Raw genomic sequence first — 17797 nt, forward strand, 5'->3', positions numbered from 1 at the left:
AAATGTCAATGGATTATTGCAATTAAAAGACACACATGACTAGAGTTAAGTAATTATCTGCTAAGTATTACTCAATAACTGACATTAACTGTCAAGATTGTCAACATTTGACTTAAACATCTTGTAGTAACAATGCAGTCTAGCACTTTATATGATAAACACTGAAACAGAAAACAAGAAACTGGCAAATCCAAACTGTAAGTCTTTTACTGCAATAGCATCACTTTTTTGTAATTATGGTACAGGAATAAAAGCATGTCAACATTATCAGCTGTGAGCTGGCCTCTTTTCTTATTCAAAATGTTTCCAGCTGTTGAGAAAACTCTTTCGCTAGGAACACTAGTAGCAGGAATGTGTAAATATTTACAAGCACAAGTTGAAAGGTTAAGATAAATTTCTCTCTTTATTTTCCACCATTCAATAGGATCTTGCTTCATGGACACTGTTTCTGTTTTATATCTCTCTATTTCTGCTTTCATTACAGATTGGTTTGATTCTGAACTTTTCTCCTCTTTTATCAACAGAACATCAAAGAAATCATCATCTGAAGCATCTAACTTTGGTTTTTTCACCAGATTAAGATTTTCATCCTTTACATCTATTACATCTGCATTTGGGTTTTCAGACTGAACTGACTCAGGGCTTTGAACTACACTACAATTATTTCAGTGTCAAATTCTGTCTTGACCTTTACTTTATCAAGTTCCTGAGACAATTCAGTCATCAAAGTATTAAAGACAACTTCCTGTTCATCACTGATCCATACCATGTTCTTGAATCTAGGGTCAAGCACTGTTGCCATTCCAAGAAGTTTTCTCACATCTTCTGACTGATACCTTTTCATCAGATCTGTTTTTATAGCATCTTTTGCTTTCTTTATAAGAGGCTATCAGTAGTCTTTGACACAAAGTCATGTTTGATAAACCTTTCCATCATGGGCAGAATCAAACTTGCTGTTGCAGATTTTTCAGCAGATACTCTTATAGTTGCTTCTTCTACTGGACTAAGCAAATCTTTTAAATCTTCCATGTTTTTCCTATCTATATCACTTGGCAGCAAGTGAGAATACTTTTTGTCTTTATATAATGCTGTCCAAATGGCAGGCATAGTCTCTAAAAGTCTTTTAATCATTGCGAGTGCAGAGTTCCAAATGGTATCTACATCTTGGATAACCTGCAGCTGTTTCAAATCAAGTGAAATTTGAGCTTCATGAAGGGCACTTGCTTTAAGACAGCTTTGTTTAAACACAGATACTAACTTTTTACACTTCCCAATCAAGGCACTTACTTCATTAACTGCAAGACATCTGTTAACTGCTAAATTCAATGTGTGTCCAAAACAGCCCACGTGTGGTAATTCAGCGATATTGCATGCATTTACAATATTTGCAGCATTGTCGGTTACACCGACCGGATCTTGCAGGTTCCATTTGTTAATACAAACTTTCATTTCCTGGGCAAGATTCTCAGATGTATGACTGATATGAACGCATTTTGTGTCAAGAGCTTTAGAACAAAGCTGAAAAGTAGTTATGTCTATGTAGTGACATGTTGTCGTAATATAACTTTCAGCATTAATTGATGTCCAACCATCTGTTGTAAAAGCATGCCGCATACCCTTCTCTAGATCTCTTTTGACTTGATCAACAGTATTATGATACATAGGCACAATGTATTTCTCAAGCAAATGATTTCTTGATACAATATTATAGCGGGGTTTCAGTAATTTTACCAAGTTCCTAAATCCTTCACCTTCAGCTGTAGTTAATGGCTTCAAATCCGTTACTATATATTCAGCAATTCCTTGAGAAATTGTTGTTGCTTGACTAGAATTGAGAGAAAATGGTTTATGTTTGTTAAAAAGACTAGGAACTGTTGTTTGTTCAAGTTGTTGGAGTGTAATTTGAACCGTTACTTGATCTTTCTGGTCTGATAATTGCATTGATGGTAGACTTGGTAGTGATGGAAAATCAGACTTCATAGAGATATTACTGCTGGTATACCTACTCGTACTGACTGTCACAGAATCATTGCTCACTTGAAGCTGAAAAGATAAAATACAAAAAAATATAGTGTTGAAATATTTATTAATTTACCACATGCATTAATTATCAAGTGATAGTGTTATTCTATTTATTAAAAAAATTTAGATCAAAACATTGAAAGCTTTGATGCTTTATTTCATTGCTACAAATAGAACAATTATACATTTCTTACTGAGTTTTTAAGATATACAAGGGTCAGCCACATGACCTTTCTATTTTATTTATTGTGAAAAATCAGTTAAAATGTTTATCATAACCAGTGTCTATTCTAGGAGGGGGGATGGGGGATTCACTCCTATTTTTGAGACCCCCCCCCCCACCTATTTTCCCAGAGGCAGGATACATATAGAAAGAAGGAATAAAAATCAGTAAATATTATAAAATAAATTCTCCCTTTTCGATAAAAATCCCCCTCCCCCTGTTTTTCAAATCCCAGAATAGACACTGCATAACAGCTAAATAATCTCAGATGATTGACGAAATGTACATTACCGGTGGGCGATGAACGACTGACCAGTGTTTTCTATCTTAATGGCTTCGCAGGTTGGTAGTATTACCGCTGTAGGGAAGGATTTTGTTGCAAATATTGCAATTTACTTGGTTCTTTCCCGCAAACGTGAAGTGATTCCAAACGTCGCTTGTTTTCTTTCTTAAAGCCATGATTTTGTTGTTGTTGTATATGTTATTACGTAGTTAAGGTTTAGGCTAAATGCCGTCCTTAACGTTCCAACTAACCGGGGGTTTAATGGGCAAATTATAGTGTTTAAAACCTGAATATTTATTAAAGTTTAACATTTTGTAATCAAAATTTGCACAAAGAAACACTATCTAAAATTTTCTTGGCACTTTTCTATTATCAATTATCAATCTGAATTCGGGGTCTCTCCAACGCCTAAGCAGACATGCGAGATCACAACGAAATTCGGCAGCATTCGTCAGATACACGGGGAGGTAATTTTGGCGTTGATTTCCGTTTTCGTTTTGGAAAAAAATGTTTGAAAACTGTTTGCATTCGATACCCGATATTTAAATAATGGAATCGATATCGAATCGGATTGCAAAGATCGTTGATACACCGATATCGATTGAATCGATTACACCCCTACACACCATACAGTGCTATAAACACTTATTTGTAATCTGCTTTTTATTAAGTGTGTTGAATAAATCAAGTAGAGGTCCGATGAATCAAATGTACTGAAACATTTAAACTACTTTGTTGACTCTCTGTTTCTCTATGTAAAACATAGCATTATTACAGACTTTTGAATGTTATCGATTTACGTACTATTTATTACACTGATAATTCTTAAAAATCTTTTTCTGTTTTTCATTTGTCATAACATTGTTAACATTTTTATCTTTTATTTTCTTCAGGGTGTTTTGTTTTGGTTTTTGTTGGATTTTATATCTTTATTTTTCGTTTGGTTTGTACCCATACATAAATATAATAAATAAACCATCTTTTGTGTCATAAGCATTTTGGCAATTATTACAATTAGTTAAAAGTATCTTGTATAGAAGTCAATATATGTTAATCACAAAATATTTCACGTTGATACGCATTTTATATAATTATATGATCTTTATGTAATACATGTTTAATAGGAAGATAAATTTATTTATTTTAGCTTATTTAAAGGAACATCGGCGTACTTAACCTACACAAGAATAATTTATGGTATTTCCGTTGACAGGCTAGTAAGAATGTCGTCTTTAGACTGAATTGACATATTAGAATTTAAAAGAAAAATAATTATTTATATACGTTATACAATGATTGGAGATAAACTTTTGTTACATGTATAACTAACATATTGCTGTATATACACTGTAAATATTGTAATATTCCTCCAATTGATAAATTGGAATGATAAATTAGAAACTTTTGTTACTACTGTACACGGTTCGAATTCGTATTTGAATATAAAAACATAACTTGATATAACATTAATACGAACTCACGATTGTAAGTGAGGGATGATAATCTGTGAGAGATGTTGCATTGCCCATTATATCTTATGAACTCGTGAACAAGACTATATTAAACAAAGTCTACGAGTATTTTTTATTTGTTTCTATTGCTGTCAGGAGAACAGTCGTTCCAGAACTTTTGATACCTCAATTTGCTTATCAAAATGTATTTTCCTATTTAGTGACACCGCTGCTAGCATTATTTCAATTTACCAAGCCAATCTTAATATGTTAGCTTACGTCTGTGAAAACGATGACCTCAGTCATAAGAAATCATTTTTGACATCTGTGTATGAGCATGTCTGGATCGCAAAACGATATAAAGAAATATCAAAACGTTTGTTTATTAGACACATGTTTGCCTTTTCAATAAAGCTGACTTTTTTCTTTATGATTTGTGTACCGAATCTTTTTTTGTATACAGACAATCATAAAGCATACAAACAATGTAAAGTCGTAGTCCTAACAAATCATTAGCCGGAAAAGATATTACACACTTCACCGTAAAAAGTTTATCTTCAGTTAGAAGATTATGACAAAAAAATATATTATTAAAAAATAATTGCTTTTACTATATACAGTGAGATTAATATACGTTTAGTTGTGTAACAATTTATAATGATCATAAAACATTCGTGAACCAACCAGTAATATTAACCAGTTATTGTATAACACTCGGTTTTACCTGTGGACCGATTAAACCTTTAACGTGCGCCCGTGAAAACTAAAAGTGTTAATACGAATTCAAATTGTTAATAGGATTGCGCTAAAAAGAAGCTGATACGACGCCCACGAAGTCCGCTATACTCCACTGTTACCCTCTGCTTGAATCAAATCAAGGAAGATGCTGACAAAATAGACTAAATGACTGGCTAAAAAATATGATCACTAGACCAAATTATTTTAGTCGTTTTTATCAAGCGCTTTTATTCTTTCTTCTCAAAATGATACCTTCAATGTTTCAGGGTGATTTATCTCAGCAAATATTTGAATTCTAGTTTAAATTATTTCCTAAAAGACAATTGTGTAATTTAATATTAGTTCGGATGCATTCTTTTTAAGCACAGAAGGCAGACACAAAGATAAATAATATTTCATCAAATGGTTCATTGACTCCGTAAAAAGAAAGATATTGACTTGATAAAGATACGTGTAGTAGATATAAAAGCTAAATTATTTAATGTCAACCACTGACTGAACTTATGGTCGTCTCTAATTTAATAAAATGAGCATTATTTTTTTATACTTTGAGAAGAGATATATAACCATTGTCTTGAATCAGATGCCCTTCATAGCCTTATTACCTTATTGTTGATCTAAATCGGATTAAAGTTCAAAATAGGTGTACTTCTTAGCTACCTGTTAGATAACATGCCTCTTAATATGTGTATTTAAAGCTGAAATATAAATGTTTTATCTAAACCAGAAAATACAAATTAATCTACTTTAGTGGTTTTAAGGCGGTTTTCTTGTCAGGAAAGCTAATTTTCTATTTGATCTGTAATAAATTCTAGACACCGTTACTCTCTGTACAATCAACTCCGCTTTCCTATCGCTATTGAAAGTCTTATTATGCAAATGCAAAACTTCCCATGATGGTATAGATGATTAGAAGATAATAGAAAAAGATTTGAAGTCAATTCATGAATTTATCTTTATCAAATAGGTCACGATAGGGGACTTTTCTCTGTATAATGCGGATATTTATCGGACAGATGAATACATAAATTATCACACACCATACAGTGCTATAAATTCTTATTTGTACTCTGCTTTTTTCAGATAAGGATATATCAATAAAATCTCCGTAAGACCTTTGCTTGACTCATTTCTCCGGCCTCTTTTTAAAAGTATTTTCATGTAATTCCATCACAATTGGATCAAAATTAAATCCATAAAGTGTTTCATTCATTCTATTCCGAATGTTGCCAAAAAATGTCCACAAAAAACCCAGATAAATTAAAATTAAAAACAACCCAACACTTAAATCGTGTTTACAACATCAGAAAACGGACATCTGAATATCCGGTCTTCTGCTTGCTGGTTTGTTACCTTGCTTATATGACATAGATATAAAAGGTGAATAGAATCATGACTGAGATGAAGAAATATATGTATACAAACTCGGCTAGATTGGTTGTTCCAGGAAAACCAGGGAATCTAAAATATATTCATTGAATGGATAACAATGACATGTATGTGCTTTATCTGGTTTATCTACTTTCTAAGATAGTTTGGAAATTTCAAGGAGAAGATGTATAAAACCGGTGTAAGGGTCTTAATCTACCATATATTCATATACAGTACTAACGGAGTATTAAAAACACAATCTGCAATCACTTCTGTTTAAAATATTTTTAAGACTGTTGAGGGAACCACCTTTTAAAAGTTTTGATTACGTGTTGTTAACATTTAGACATAATGACATTCACATTTATTTCTTTTTCTAACTTAAAACATTTTATGAGCTAACTGTTAACTTTATTATTTTCTAAACAATATTTTTCCCTGTCTGTTAAGAATTTTTATACATTGTTTTCCAAAATATAAACTTAAAGCTATAAATAAAGAATGGAAATGTCCAAAATTTACCATGTCCACAAACACTTATTTTCATCAATATACGTTGTGTAGTTATTGCTTCTGAAAAGGGGTGATCTTTTGATTGTTTTTTTGTTTTCCAATGTGTAGAATAAAAGTGGTTGATTGCGTGTAAAAATGATATAATGATTGAATAAACCGTCCTTACATACCCGTGTTACATTACTGTATCTACAAGCGCTGTGTATTTATGAAATATATTAAGTATTTTGTTGTCAACAGACACGCCACTAATAACTTACATATTCATAACTCAAATGTAATATAGTTTGTTTATCATATGAGTTTTGAATCTGTTTGTAAAATATCTCTGATTCTCACAGAAACAATAAACGTTGATGGATCATCAGTGTAATGCAAAACCATTTAGAAAGAGACCTCGTGTGGTAACAACATAAAGAAGAAAGTGGGGTTGACTATTTTTGTTAATATAATGACATAAGCCTCTTCATATTACCAATTCGCAATTGGGAAGGAAACAAACCGGTCAAGAGGTAAAATAAATACATTATAGAGAAAAGTACATTTTAAAACACGTTTTTAGAAATATTTACATTTTAAAAATGATCTTAGAACTTTTAATGCTTCCCCCCATTAAAACACTTTGAAGCAAACATTTGTTTTTATCAGAAAAAACGGTAAAATGTAAATGTTAATGTTGTCAATTTTATACTTTCTTTAGAAATATACTTTTGCTATCTTTTATTTTTATGTCCTTTTAATGTCAAATTACACGTGTATGTATTGCTTTCTTTTTATTATGAACTTGATTCTTTTGGAAAAAGGGTGTATCCTTACATAGCTGTGATGATAAATTGAAATAGTCCATGTTCGATCCTTAGTGTCTAAGTATAATAATTTAACACGATTTTTATTTTCATCGTGATTTTGTTTGCTAATAGACAATTCAACTGACTTGTGTTCATTGTGTGTATATTAATGCAAACGAGAAAGAAAAAGAAGATCTATACAAACTTTTAAATAGGAAGAAAGATCAAACTTAGTTTGCAACTTAATATAAGTGTTGTCATATATTATTGTACCGAATCATTGGAGCTCAGACGTTAAGAGTTAAGGATTAATAGCCGATAAAATCAGTGCTAGGGGAGTAAGATATGTTGGACCTATCATATCATTCACGAACAAACTCAGTTATCGCCTTTTATTATTGTTATACGTGCTTGCAAGGGATGAATGATACTTTTTTAAGATAGATAACTTTTTTAATAAAACATGTTTGATCACTGATAAGAGTTTGGTTTCAAATCAGATAAAACACATATTTCGTTATAATCTAGGCTTTTCAGACAGGATAAGTTTTACAAGTTAGACAAACCGCTGATATCTCGTTATAAATTGTTTATAACTTTCACTTTTCAGTATGCATGCACCTTTTCTTTTAATGTTGCATTTCCGTTCACGTTTCATTACCTTACATTTTCTGCACAAATTATATTGCAGATATCAGAACCTTTATCTCGTTCACCTATTTTTCACGCCTAACAAGCAAAAATGCTCATTCCATGAACCAAAAAAACATAGGTGTTGATTCATGATTACTTGTTTCTATTCAGATCATTGATAAAAAAGATAAGATTATTTTAACATAAACAAAGAAATTGTTATTTCATTCACTTGAAAACTTTGTTTTTTGAAGGCAACGTATATTGAATTAACATATGAATTGAAATAAACTAGAACTAGGTCGTAAAACATTGTTGATTAACCTTTTACCCCATGAGCATATTGCGATAAATGGCCGTTTTCATTGAAAAGCCTCCTGTAACAAGTTCAAACTGCTATGAAACTATGAAAAATGCTTCAATACTGATGATACTTGGCACAAATGTTGACTACACCATAGCTTCTGTAACAGCATGCTCAATCGTAAATTTCCTGTTACATTTGTACTATGGCAACGGGCGGGGGACGTTTCAAAATTGCCAAAAATCACTATTTTGCATTGTTTTTTCCCCATCAAAACTGATTTCAAAGTGCTGCAACTTCTCAATGAATTGAGATAGAGTAAAAGGCTTTTCAGGGTCGGTTACTAGTTACCCTAAGATCGACCTGAGGCCATTTTTAGCCTGTCACATGTCAAAAATCTTCTTGGTGATGAGGGGGACTCCGTCCCCCTTCAAAGCCCCTTCAAACCCCCCAACCCCAAGCAACCCACTGATGTAACATTTGGATGGGGGACCGCGCCGAAGAAGTGGTCACTTTTTTTAACAAAATTTCTCAAACGAAAACCAGTGTTTGGGGCCTAAATAGCGCATTTTTTACTGTTTGAGGCCTCAAAAGGGGGGAAAAAGCCGTCGAAACACGCTTATATGAGGGAAAAGGTTAAACAATAATTTAAATTTAAAAGAATGTTATTTTATTTATTACAATGGCAAATTTTTAAATGTCCTTCTACTGGAATATGTTGGTTGTCGTAAAAATATGCAATTAGTTTATGTTTAGTTTTTTTCACACTACAAATGTAAGCCTTGTAAATGAAAAATACTAATAAAAGTGTGGAGCTAGCTCGACTTGTTTAACACGATTGGTTTACTTTATTAGTTTTAAGTAAAATGACTTCGGTCATATCTTTATTTTACAAAGGTGGTAATTGCGTATAATCGATATTTCTACGAAACAGTGCCCTGATAGCATTATTGTGCAAGTTTGGTTTGTTCGTAGAAAAAGATATGCTATCGGCATTTTTATACGCGCTTAATCGTTTTGGCACGTGTAATAATGTGCTCATCATTTGCGCAACATTTCAGAAAAAGAATGCAAAAATTAGATTAGTACTTTATAAAATACATTTTAAGCTTAACTAGTATAACTAAATTTTGGAGAAAATTTAAGAAAAAAACAATGCTGCTGCAAAGCCATGTCGTTATCTTGTTATGCAATTTTTTTCATTTCATCATGTTACCTCGTAGTTATAAATTACAATTATAAAAATGTTGCATTCATCAATCTTTTTTTTTTCTGTACAAACACATGACTATAGCTTTTCTGGAAGGAACAACATTCAATCTTATTTATAACCGATTAAATCAAATCCAGTGACATGTGTAGTATAGGAAGAATGATTTACAAAATACTTCATTTTATTTCAATGTCAATATCATACTTTTTGAATTTAGATTGTCAAAGAATTCCACCGGTGAGCATGACAAATTTTTGATTCTGAATATCTTTATACAAGTCCGAATTGTGCTTTTGCTGTCAATGTCACTAGCACTAACACAAAAACAAAAGCGTTACAACTATCAGAGGAGAATATAAAAGAACTTCTAGGATAATGTGTATCTACCTTTGTCGATAAAAGCATCAATTATATTTTTAAAAAAACGCTGTCCTTTTACTTTGAAACATTATTATTTTAAATGCGCTGCATTTGGTTCTATTACCCACAGGTGATTTTAAAGGATTCCATTGTCTTGTGTATCCAAATTGTGTCGAATGACGTCTTCAGCTTTCCTAAACAAGGATATTTATGATACTTGAAACTTACCTGAGGGACTTTGTCCCAGTAATCGGAATCACATATCTTATATGAATTATTTATGTTTGGCTTATTAACATCATTGGAAATATGTTCAGCCTTTGGTGCTCTGGTGTATACAAGAACTAGAATTGTAAGTTTTCCTATAAGACATATGCTCGTGGCCGTTTGCTATATCAGGAAGAAACATTTTGTTGCTTTTACAGAAAAATATAAAGTCTATATTAAGTTATCTAGGTTAGATTTTGGTTATCGTACTTGACACCGCTGGCGAATGTCTAGGAAAAGAGCTAAATTGACTTGTTGGTCTTCTTTATATGATTTAACGTATGGTTTTCTTTAAAGTTGTTGTACATAATTAATAAAGTTGAAACATTTTAACAAGATTCTACTGTCAACAAAGCTTCTTCCACTTCTCATTGTTTAAATTGTAATTAACAAAAGTTTGAAGGAAAACGTGAAAAAAAATATTTAAAAAACTACATATTTTTCCCATTATTGTGATCTATGATGCAAGACTATTTTATATACATAAAGGTATAGTATGTAAGGTATCAAGCACATTAAAACATTTAAGGTTCCGATACCATATTCATACAAAATACATCACATTAAATTTTAACATTCTGTAACATTCTGCGTCTATAAACATTATCATATCATAAACATACGAAGGATATTGTGAACTTTTTTTTTCTCTCAAAAGAACATATGTAGCAGGCATTTGCAGTGCATAATTAATTTTGCACTTCATTGTTTTTGCATACATGAAGTGTTTTGTAAAATAACACTTAAAGGACCATTAATCATTTAAACGTGTTTAACAGTCAACCGTTGGGTACTTACGATCTATCTGACACGCACCTCTGATATTTTTGTTGCACAATTTCTTCCTCGGAAAAAAATGTTATAAATTAATACAGAGCTGATACGACCTGAATTAAATTGTTTATCTTCAAGAAAGTTTTTCAAGTAGCCGTTTACTAAATAATTGAATAATATCATGAAACAGTTAAATTGTATTAGCAATTTGGCAAAAAAAATCCCATTAATCAATAAAAAAATCTTTTTACATTACCATGTTTTCTTTTTTACGAAAACGATTATCACTACATTTTGTAAACATCTGGAAATTAGTAACAACTTTTTTTGTCTTTCTTGATAACATGATTCTCAAAAGTTTGCATGATTATTCAGTGGCTGAGTTGTTCATATAATATAATTGTAGTTTCTTTACAACCATGTATCTGATTAGATTGATTACTATTTAAATCGATGCTAGAGGGGCATGGGCTCAATTTGCTATGAATTTAGTAGCGAAATATTTGAGATTGATATTAGGTTAACAACAGTAATTTCTCTTCTGTCACTTAACATTGACTCGACTTCGCTGAGCATTAACAGTCCCTATCAAACCGAACCTCTTACGGTTTTCAATTACTTCTTCCATTTTGGCGACCTTTTTTAGTTAATGTTTAGACTGTTAGACGTATAATTAAATGATTAATGCCCAGCCTCCAGATAAATGCTAATTTCCATGACAACGTTTTTAAAAGTAAAATATGCTGAAGCGAACAAATAAAGAAATGGCAAACACATCGCAAACGACACTTACTATTACGATCATTACCAAGAAAAGGTCGTTATGTGCAAAGGAACCACTTGCAAAACATCATATTAAAGTAAACGTGAAATATGTGTGACATTGAAGACAATTTGGAAAAGATCTATTTAAAGATAATTTTAGGACTGAGTTTGATTTACATGAATGTCGCTGACAAAGATGATTTACATCGCCTCATACTAGCGCTGTTTTGCCATAAAAAATTCAAAAACTATATTTTTTACAAGTTTTTTTAGTTCTTGAGGCGAAGAATCAAAAGAAGAAAACAATAAGGAAATGTTACGTCACACAATTTGTTTTGCTTGCACTTTATGTTAAATTCGATGCTACTTCGTTTTTATTCACTTTTTCATCATTTATTTTCATCAGTTTCTTTATTTTTTTTATTATTTTTACTTATTTATTTATCAAAACCCGATGTGTGTATTTTTCAATAACTTTTAACAGTTTGCGAAAAAGAAAAAGAAACGTCTTGACGTTACCATATCAATTTTTTTTAAAAAATCAAGTTTTGTTTTTCTTCTTTTTTTTTCAAATAGTTCAATTTTAAATTAGCTGAAGATTTTTTAATTTTCAAATCATTCTTAAAATTTAACACAGGTTTAAGTATAGAATATTGTTTTGTTTAATTAAAAATAACGAATTAAATTGATTTTTTTTATTTTGTTGATCTAAATCGGATCAAAGTTTCAAAATAGGTGTACTTCTTAGCAACCTGTTAGATAACATGCGTCTTAATGTGTGTATTTAAAGCTGAAATTTAAATGTGTTATCTAAACCAGAAAATACAAATTAATCTGTTTAAGTGGTTTTAAGGATGTTTTATTGTCAGGAAAGCTAATTTTCTATTTGATCTGAAATAAATTCTAGACCCCGTTACGATCTGTACAATCAACGCCGTTTTCCTATCGCTAAACTCACTCCGTTCGTGAAAGTCTTATTATGCAAATGCAAAACTTCCCCGGATGGTATATATGATTAGAAGATAATAGAAGTAGATTTGAAGTCAATTGATGAATTTATCTTTATCAAATAGGTCACGATAGGGGACGTTTCTCTGTATAATGCGGAAAAATGGAGACATAATTGTTGCACACCATACAGTGCTATAAACACTTATTTGTACTCTGCTTTTTTTCGGATAAGGATATATCCATTAAATCTCGGTAAGAGTTTTGCTTAACTCAATTTTCACTCTAAGACTTGTAAAATTGTTTTTTTTTTTGTAATTTCATCAGAATTGCTTCACAATTACTTCGGAAATTGTGCCAATCTTAAACTTAATTTGCCAACTTCCAAGTCGGCAACATTTTCAATATTGCCATTTCAGGCGTTCTTCAAAAAATATCCTCTTCTCTATTTTATGCAGTTTTCCTTTTTTTTTCTTTTTTCGTTGGGGTGGGGAGGATGTCTTGTACCCTTTTGTTAAACGTTTCATTGACAAAACGTAGTTAAACAATCTTTTGCGTCATAATCATTTCGGTAATTATTTCAAAATATTTCACAACAATATTATTCAAGTGATACACATTCTACATAATTAAATTATCTTTATGTTACACATGTTTTATAGGAAGATAAATGTGATTGTTTCAGCTCATTGTGAAAGTGCACCTGCGAACTTAACCTACACAGGAACAATTTATGGTATTTCCATTGACATGCTAGTTATAAAATCGTATTTAGACTGAATTGTCATCCCTCAGAATTTAAAAGAAAAATAATTATTTATACATGTTATACGATGATTAGAGATACAATTTCTAAGTAACATTAATTAGACTTCTGCATATTTATGACAACAGGTATCATTTCTTTCTAACACAAGATATATGACTACAGTTTTTTCACATTATCTTAGAGTAGGTGTCTAGTTAGCTACAAAATAATTTGATGCGTTTCTTATACTAGACGATATGTTAAAATGATTGTAGATAGAATGTGTGAAACAAATTGATCAATCGGAGGGGATATTAACCATTCTGAAATAAAATAAACAACATTTTGTAGATTTAACAAAGCCAATTTTGCAATGTATGAATTTTATTGTTATTAGCGGTGTTATTGCTATGCTTTTGAAGTCTTCCGTATATTCAATAATTATAAGATGTTGTTTTTTTAAGTCATTGAGATTAGTTGAGCTAGTGTTTTGATTTACCTTAATGTTACGTATTTATCAATATTTTGAACTTGATAGAAAAATTGATTATTTATAATAAAGCACAGGATAACAAGACGTTTGAGCTGTGATTTTTCATTGCCTCATAATGACAAAAAATTGACTGATTTACATGTACGTTGCTCAAAATGGCATATCAAAGAAAATTGATTATATTAAAATTTAGCATTTGTTTATTGTTTAAGTCGATCGTCATGCTATTGTTTGAGAACTGTTGGCACACTTTAATTTCGCCCAATATATTCTATAGAAATATGTCATATCTGAGACGTAATTCTGGACACTGCATACCCGGTACAGAAACGGACTTGAAATTACTTGATATGTAAATTAAAAAAAGAACTTACATTATCGTTTATTAAAACACTACCAGAAAAGTATGTGTGATGAATCTATTGACATCATAATCAAATTATCAAATAGAATGAATAGACCATTAAACATTTTACGCGAAAAACATTTACGTTTGTTCGTAAAAGATCTAGGCATAGGAAAGCTATCCTGTGTGAAATACATTTTAAGATAATATAGGAAGCGACTGCGATGATTACACAAGTTTATGACTAAGTATAAATGCTTATTAACAATATTTAAAAATAACGGTCATAAAAAATATTAAGTTGAAGGCAGATGAATATGTGAAAAAAGTGGTTAAAACGTGCTTTGCTTTGGTCCATTTATCAATTTCTTTTGTTTGAATGGTATGTTTTCTTAGGAAAAATATATGTTGAACTGTCGGTGGCATTTGTTATTTCAGAAGCGATACCTGGTCCTCGAAATACTTGAAATTATTCCAAAGAAATCTTGCATTTTAACGTAAAAGTAAGAATTTGCATATATAATGTAAAGCAATTCTACTATATAAATACTTCATTTCAGTACACATCTTACTTTGTATGTTTTTTTTTGTTAGTTCTTAAGACACCGCTAGATTTTAAACTATAGGACAGTTAATATTAGGTGTTTAGTAAGTTATTGCTATATACATTGAAATATTTTTCCTTTGAACGGATTAATTAGAATGATAAATGAAAAACCTATTGTACTGTGGCATCTTTACTCTTACAACTGTTCAAGGTTTTAACTCGTATTAAAAATATAATTAGATTATAGATTAATACGAAATCATGATATTGAGGGATGATAATCAGTGCTAGTTGGCTTGAGAGATGTTGCATTACCCATTTTATTTCATGAATTTATAAGAAGACTATATTAAACTACGTCTAAGATTATATTTTGGTTAACAATTGCTGTCAGGAGATTTTTTCTGTATCTTCAAATTGTTTATCAATAATTTATTTTTCTTTTAGTGTCACCGCTGATAGCATAACTTAATTATACGAAGCCAATCATGATATTTTAGCTTACGTCTGTGAAAACAATGATCACAATCATAATTAATCATTTTTGACATCTGTGTATGAGCGTGTCTGGATCGCAAAACGATATAAAGAAACATCAAAAGGTTTGTCTATTAGACATTTGTTTGCCTTTTCAATAAAGCTGACTTGTTTCTGTATGATTTGTTTACCGAATCTATCTTATATACAGACAATCATAAAGCATACAAACAATGTAAAGTTGTAGTACTAACAAATCATAAGCCGAAAAAGATATTGCATGCTCAAACCTTGTCTGCTTTTTTCAATTAATTTTGCTGTTTTTTGATACTTCCGAGGGGTCACTTTTTCAGATATTTATCCGTAAAAAATTTATTTCAATTAGAAGATTACGATTAAATTTATAATAATTAATCGTTTTTACATTATTTACTATATACAGTGAGAAGTTATTTTAGTTCAGTTGTGTAGGAATTTATAGTGTACAATTATTAATACACTATTCAAGCAGTTCCAAAAACTTACCTTTACATGTATTATGCAATAAATGTGCTCTTGCTAGCTCAACAAAATAACAACTTGCCTCTTTTTTGTGTTCTTAAGCATCCAGTGACCACCAATGTAATTTATATCGCTTAAGATTCTTTAGTATCACTAATTTAAGCAAGTTAAGACTTTCTTAGATTATTTTAGTAGTACAACTATTATTTTACGTTGCACCAGGAGGCATTTTTAATTACCACACATGTTAAGTGTAAACATACTTGTACATACGTAAAGAAAATTAAAAATAGATTATCTGATTATAATTAAATGAAATTATATTATTGAGTTCATTTCATTATCTGTCTTAAAGTTATCATTTATTGTATGACATTCAGTGTTATCTATGGAACGATTTTACCCTAAACGTGCGCCCGTGTTAACTAAAAGGGTTAACATTAATTTTGATGCACTAGAAATTGATACGGCGGCCTCCACGACTTCCTGTATATGCCACTGTTATCATCTGCTTAAATCAGATCAAGGAAATACAGACAAAATATACTAAATGACTGTTTTGCCAATGAGATCACTAGACAAAACTATTTTAGTCTATAACTTTGATCAGAATGCTTAACCAACCGCTTTTACTCTTTCGTCTCAAAATGATATCTAAAATATATAATTTTGATTTATATCAGCAAACATTTCTATTTTTAGTAATTTTCTATAAGATAGTTGTTTAATTTAATATCGGTTCGGATGTATTCAGACAGAATGAAGACACACTAACTTAATAGGACGCTCATGTTTCAGAACATTATGAACAAGCACAATAATAGGATTTTATACGGTTCTTGACTCTGTAAAAGAAATATATGACCCGGATGAAGATACTTGTAGTAGATATGGTAGATAAAGTATGTAATGTATACCACTGAGTGAACATATGGTCGTTTTTATTAATAAACATTTTTTTGTTACTTTTGGAAGCTATACCTGGTAGCTGTCGGTATACGAAGTAATCGAGCCTTTATTCTAGTCATCTTCATAAGGTTACACCCGTCCGTATATCTCATCGATTATGATTTGTACTCTTACTCTTTACGTTGCTTCAAGGCACAAAAGCTGATACAAAAATTAATAATAGCAAACTTGTAATGTCTGGGGATTGTAGTTTCATTCCTATATTAAGGTGAATACCTTGTTAACAATGACAATAAACATTTAATTTCAACTTCAAATAGTGAATTTAATTGTCTTTCAGTGTTGTATAACACACTTTTTGTATAATACGTACGAATGAATATCAATTCTGTGCATATTTGACATGAAATTAAGTAAGTTTAGCTTTTGACTGCAAATTCATGTAATTATGTTAAAATTACAAGATTTCATGACAAGAAAAATGTCTGCTCAAATACTAATAGGAAGCGTCTGTTTTGCTTACACGATTTTATGACTTAGTATCAATGCTAATGAACAATATTTTAAAACGACTGTTGTAAAAATATATTTAGTAGAAGGCAGATGAATATGCGAAACAAAAATTGTCAAAACGATTTGCTTTGGTTCAATTATTTTTTAATGGTAACTATGCTTTATGTGGCATATATGTTGCAATATCCATGGCATTTGGTATTTCTGAACCGATACCTGATTCTGGAAATACTTGAACATTATTCAAAAGAAATATTTTGCATCAAAAAGTAAAACAATAAATAGAATTTGCATACATATTGTAATACAATTTTGCTTCAGAAATTTTGTATTACAGTACACATCTTACATTGTAAGTATGTTTTGTTGACAGTTCTTAAAGAACCGTTTACGTTTGAAGTCGGTGATTATAAAACGAAACACAGTTTATATAGAATAGAGAAAAAACGTAATGTTAGAGATCGCTTAGGGCGACAAATGTGGAACTGTTGCAGGCTCGCTCTATAAGGTTTAAAGTAAGATATTGCTAAATATATAGTAATCTTACTCCTTTGAACGGATAATATGTACTGCAGCATACTTACTGCTGTAAACAACTATTTGAAATATT

At 30.8% G+C, this 17797-nt stretch overlaps 1 protein-coding gene across 1 annotated transcript; it reads right to left on the reverse strand.

Moving 5' to 3' along the window:
* Positions 1-206: 206 nt before the first annotated feature.
* LOC132758387 (E3 SUMO-protein ligase ZBED1-like) lies at positions 207-16793 on the reverse strand. Its single transcript, XM_060750061.1, has 4 exons — positions 16747-16793; positions 10128-10227; positions 926-2043; positions 207-654 (listed from the first exon to the last, which is right to left on the reverse strand). The coding sequence occupies exons 1-4, from the start codon at positions 16791-16793 to the stop codon at positions 207-209; spliced, it is 1713 nt and encodes a 570-aa protein (XP_060606044.1).
* Between the last annotated feature and the right edge of the window lie 1004 nt (positions 16794-17797).

This window comes from Ruditapes philippinarum, unplaced genomic scaffold, assembly GCF_026571515.1.
Source record: "Ruditapes philippinarum isolate M1 unplaced genomic scaffold, ASM2657151v2 ctg2482_1_1_1_1, whole genome shotgun sequence".
Taxonomy (NCBI): Eukaryota; Metazoa; Mollusca; class Bivalvia; order Venerida; family Veneridae; genus Ruditapes; species Ruditapes philippinarum.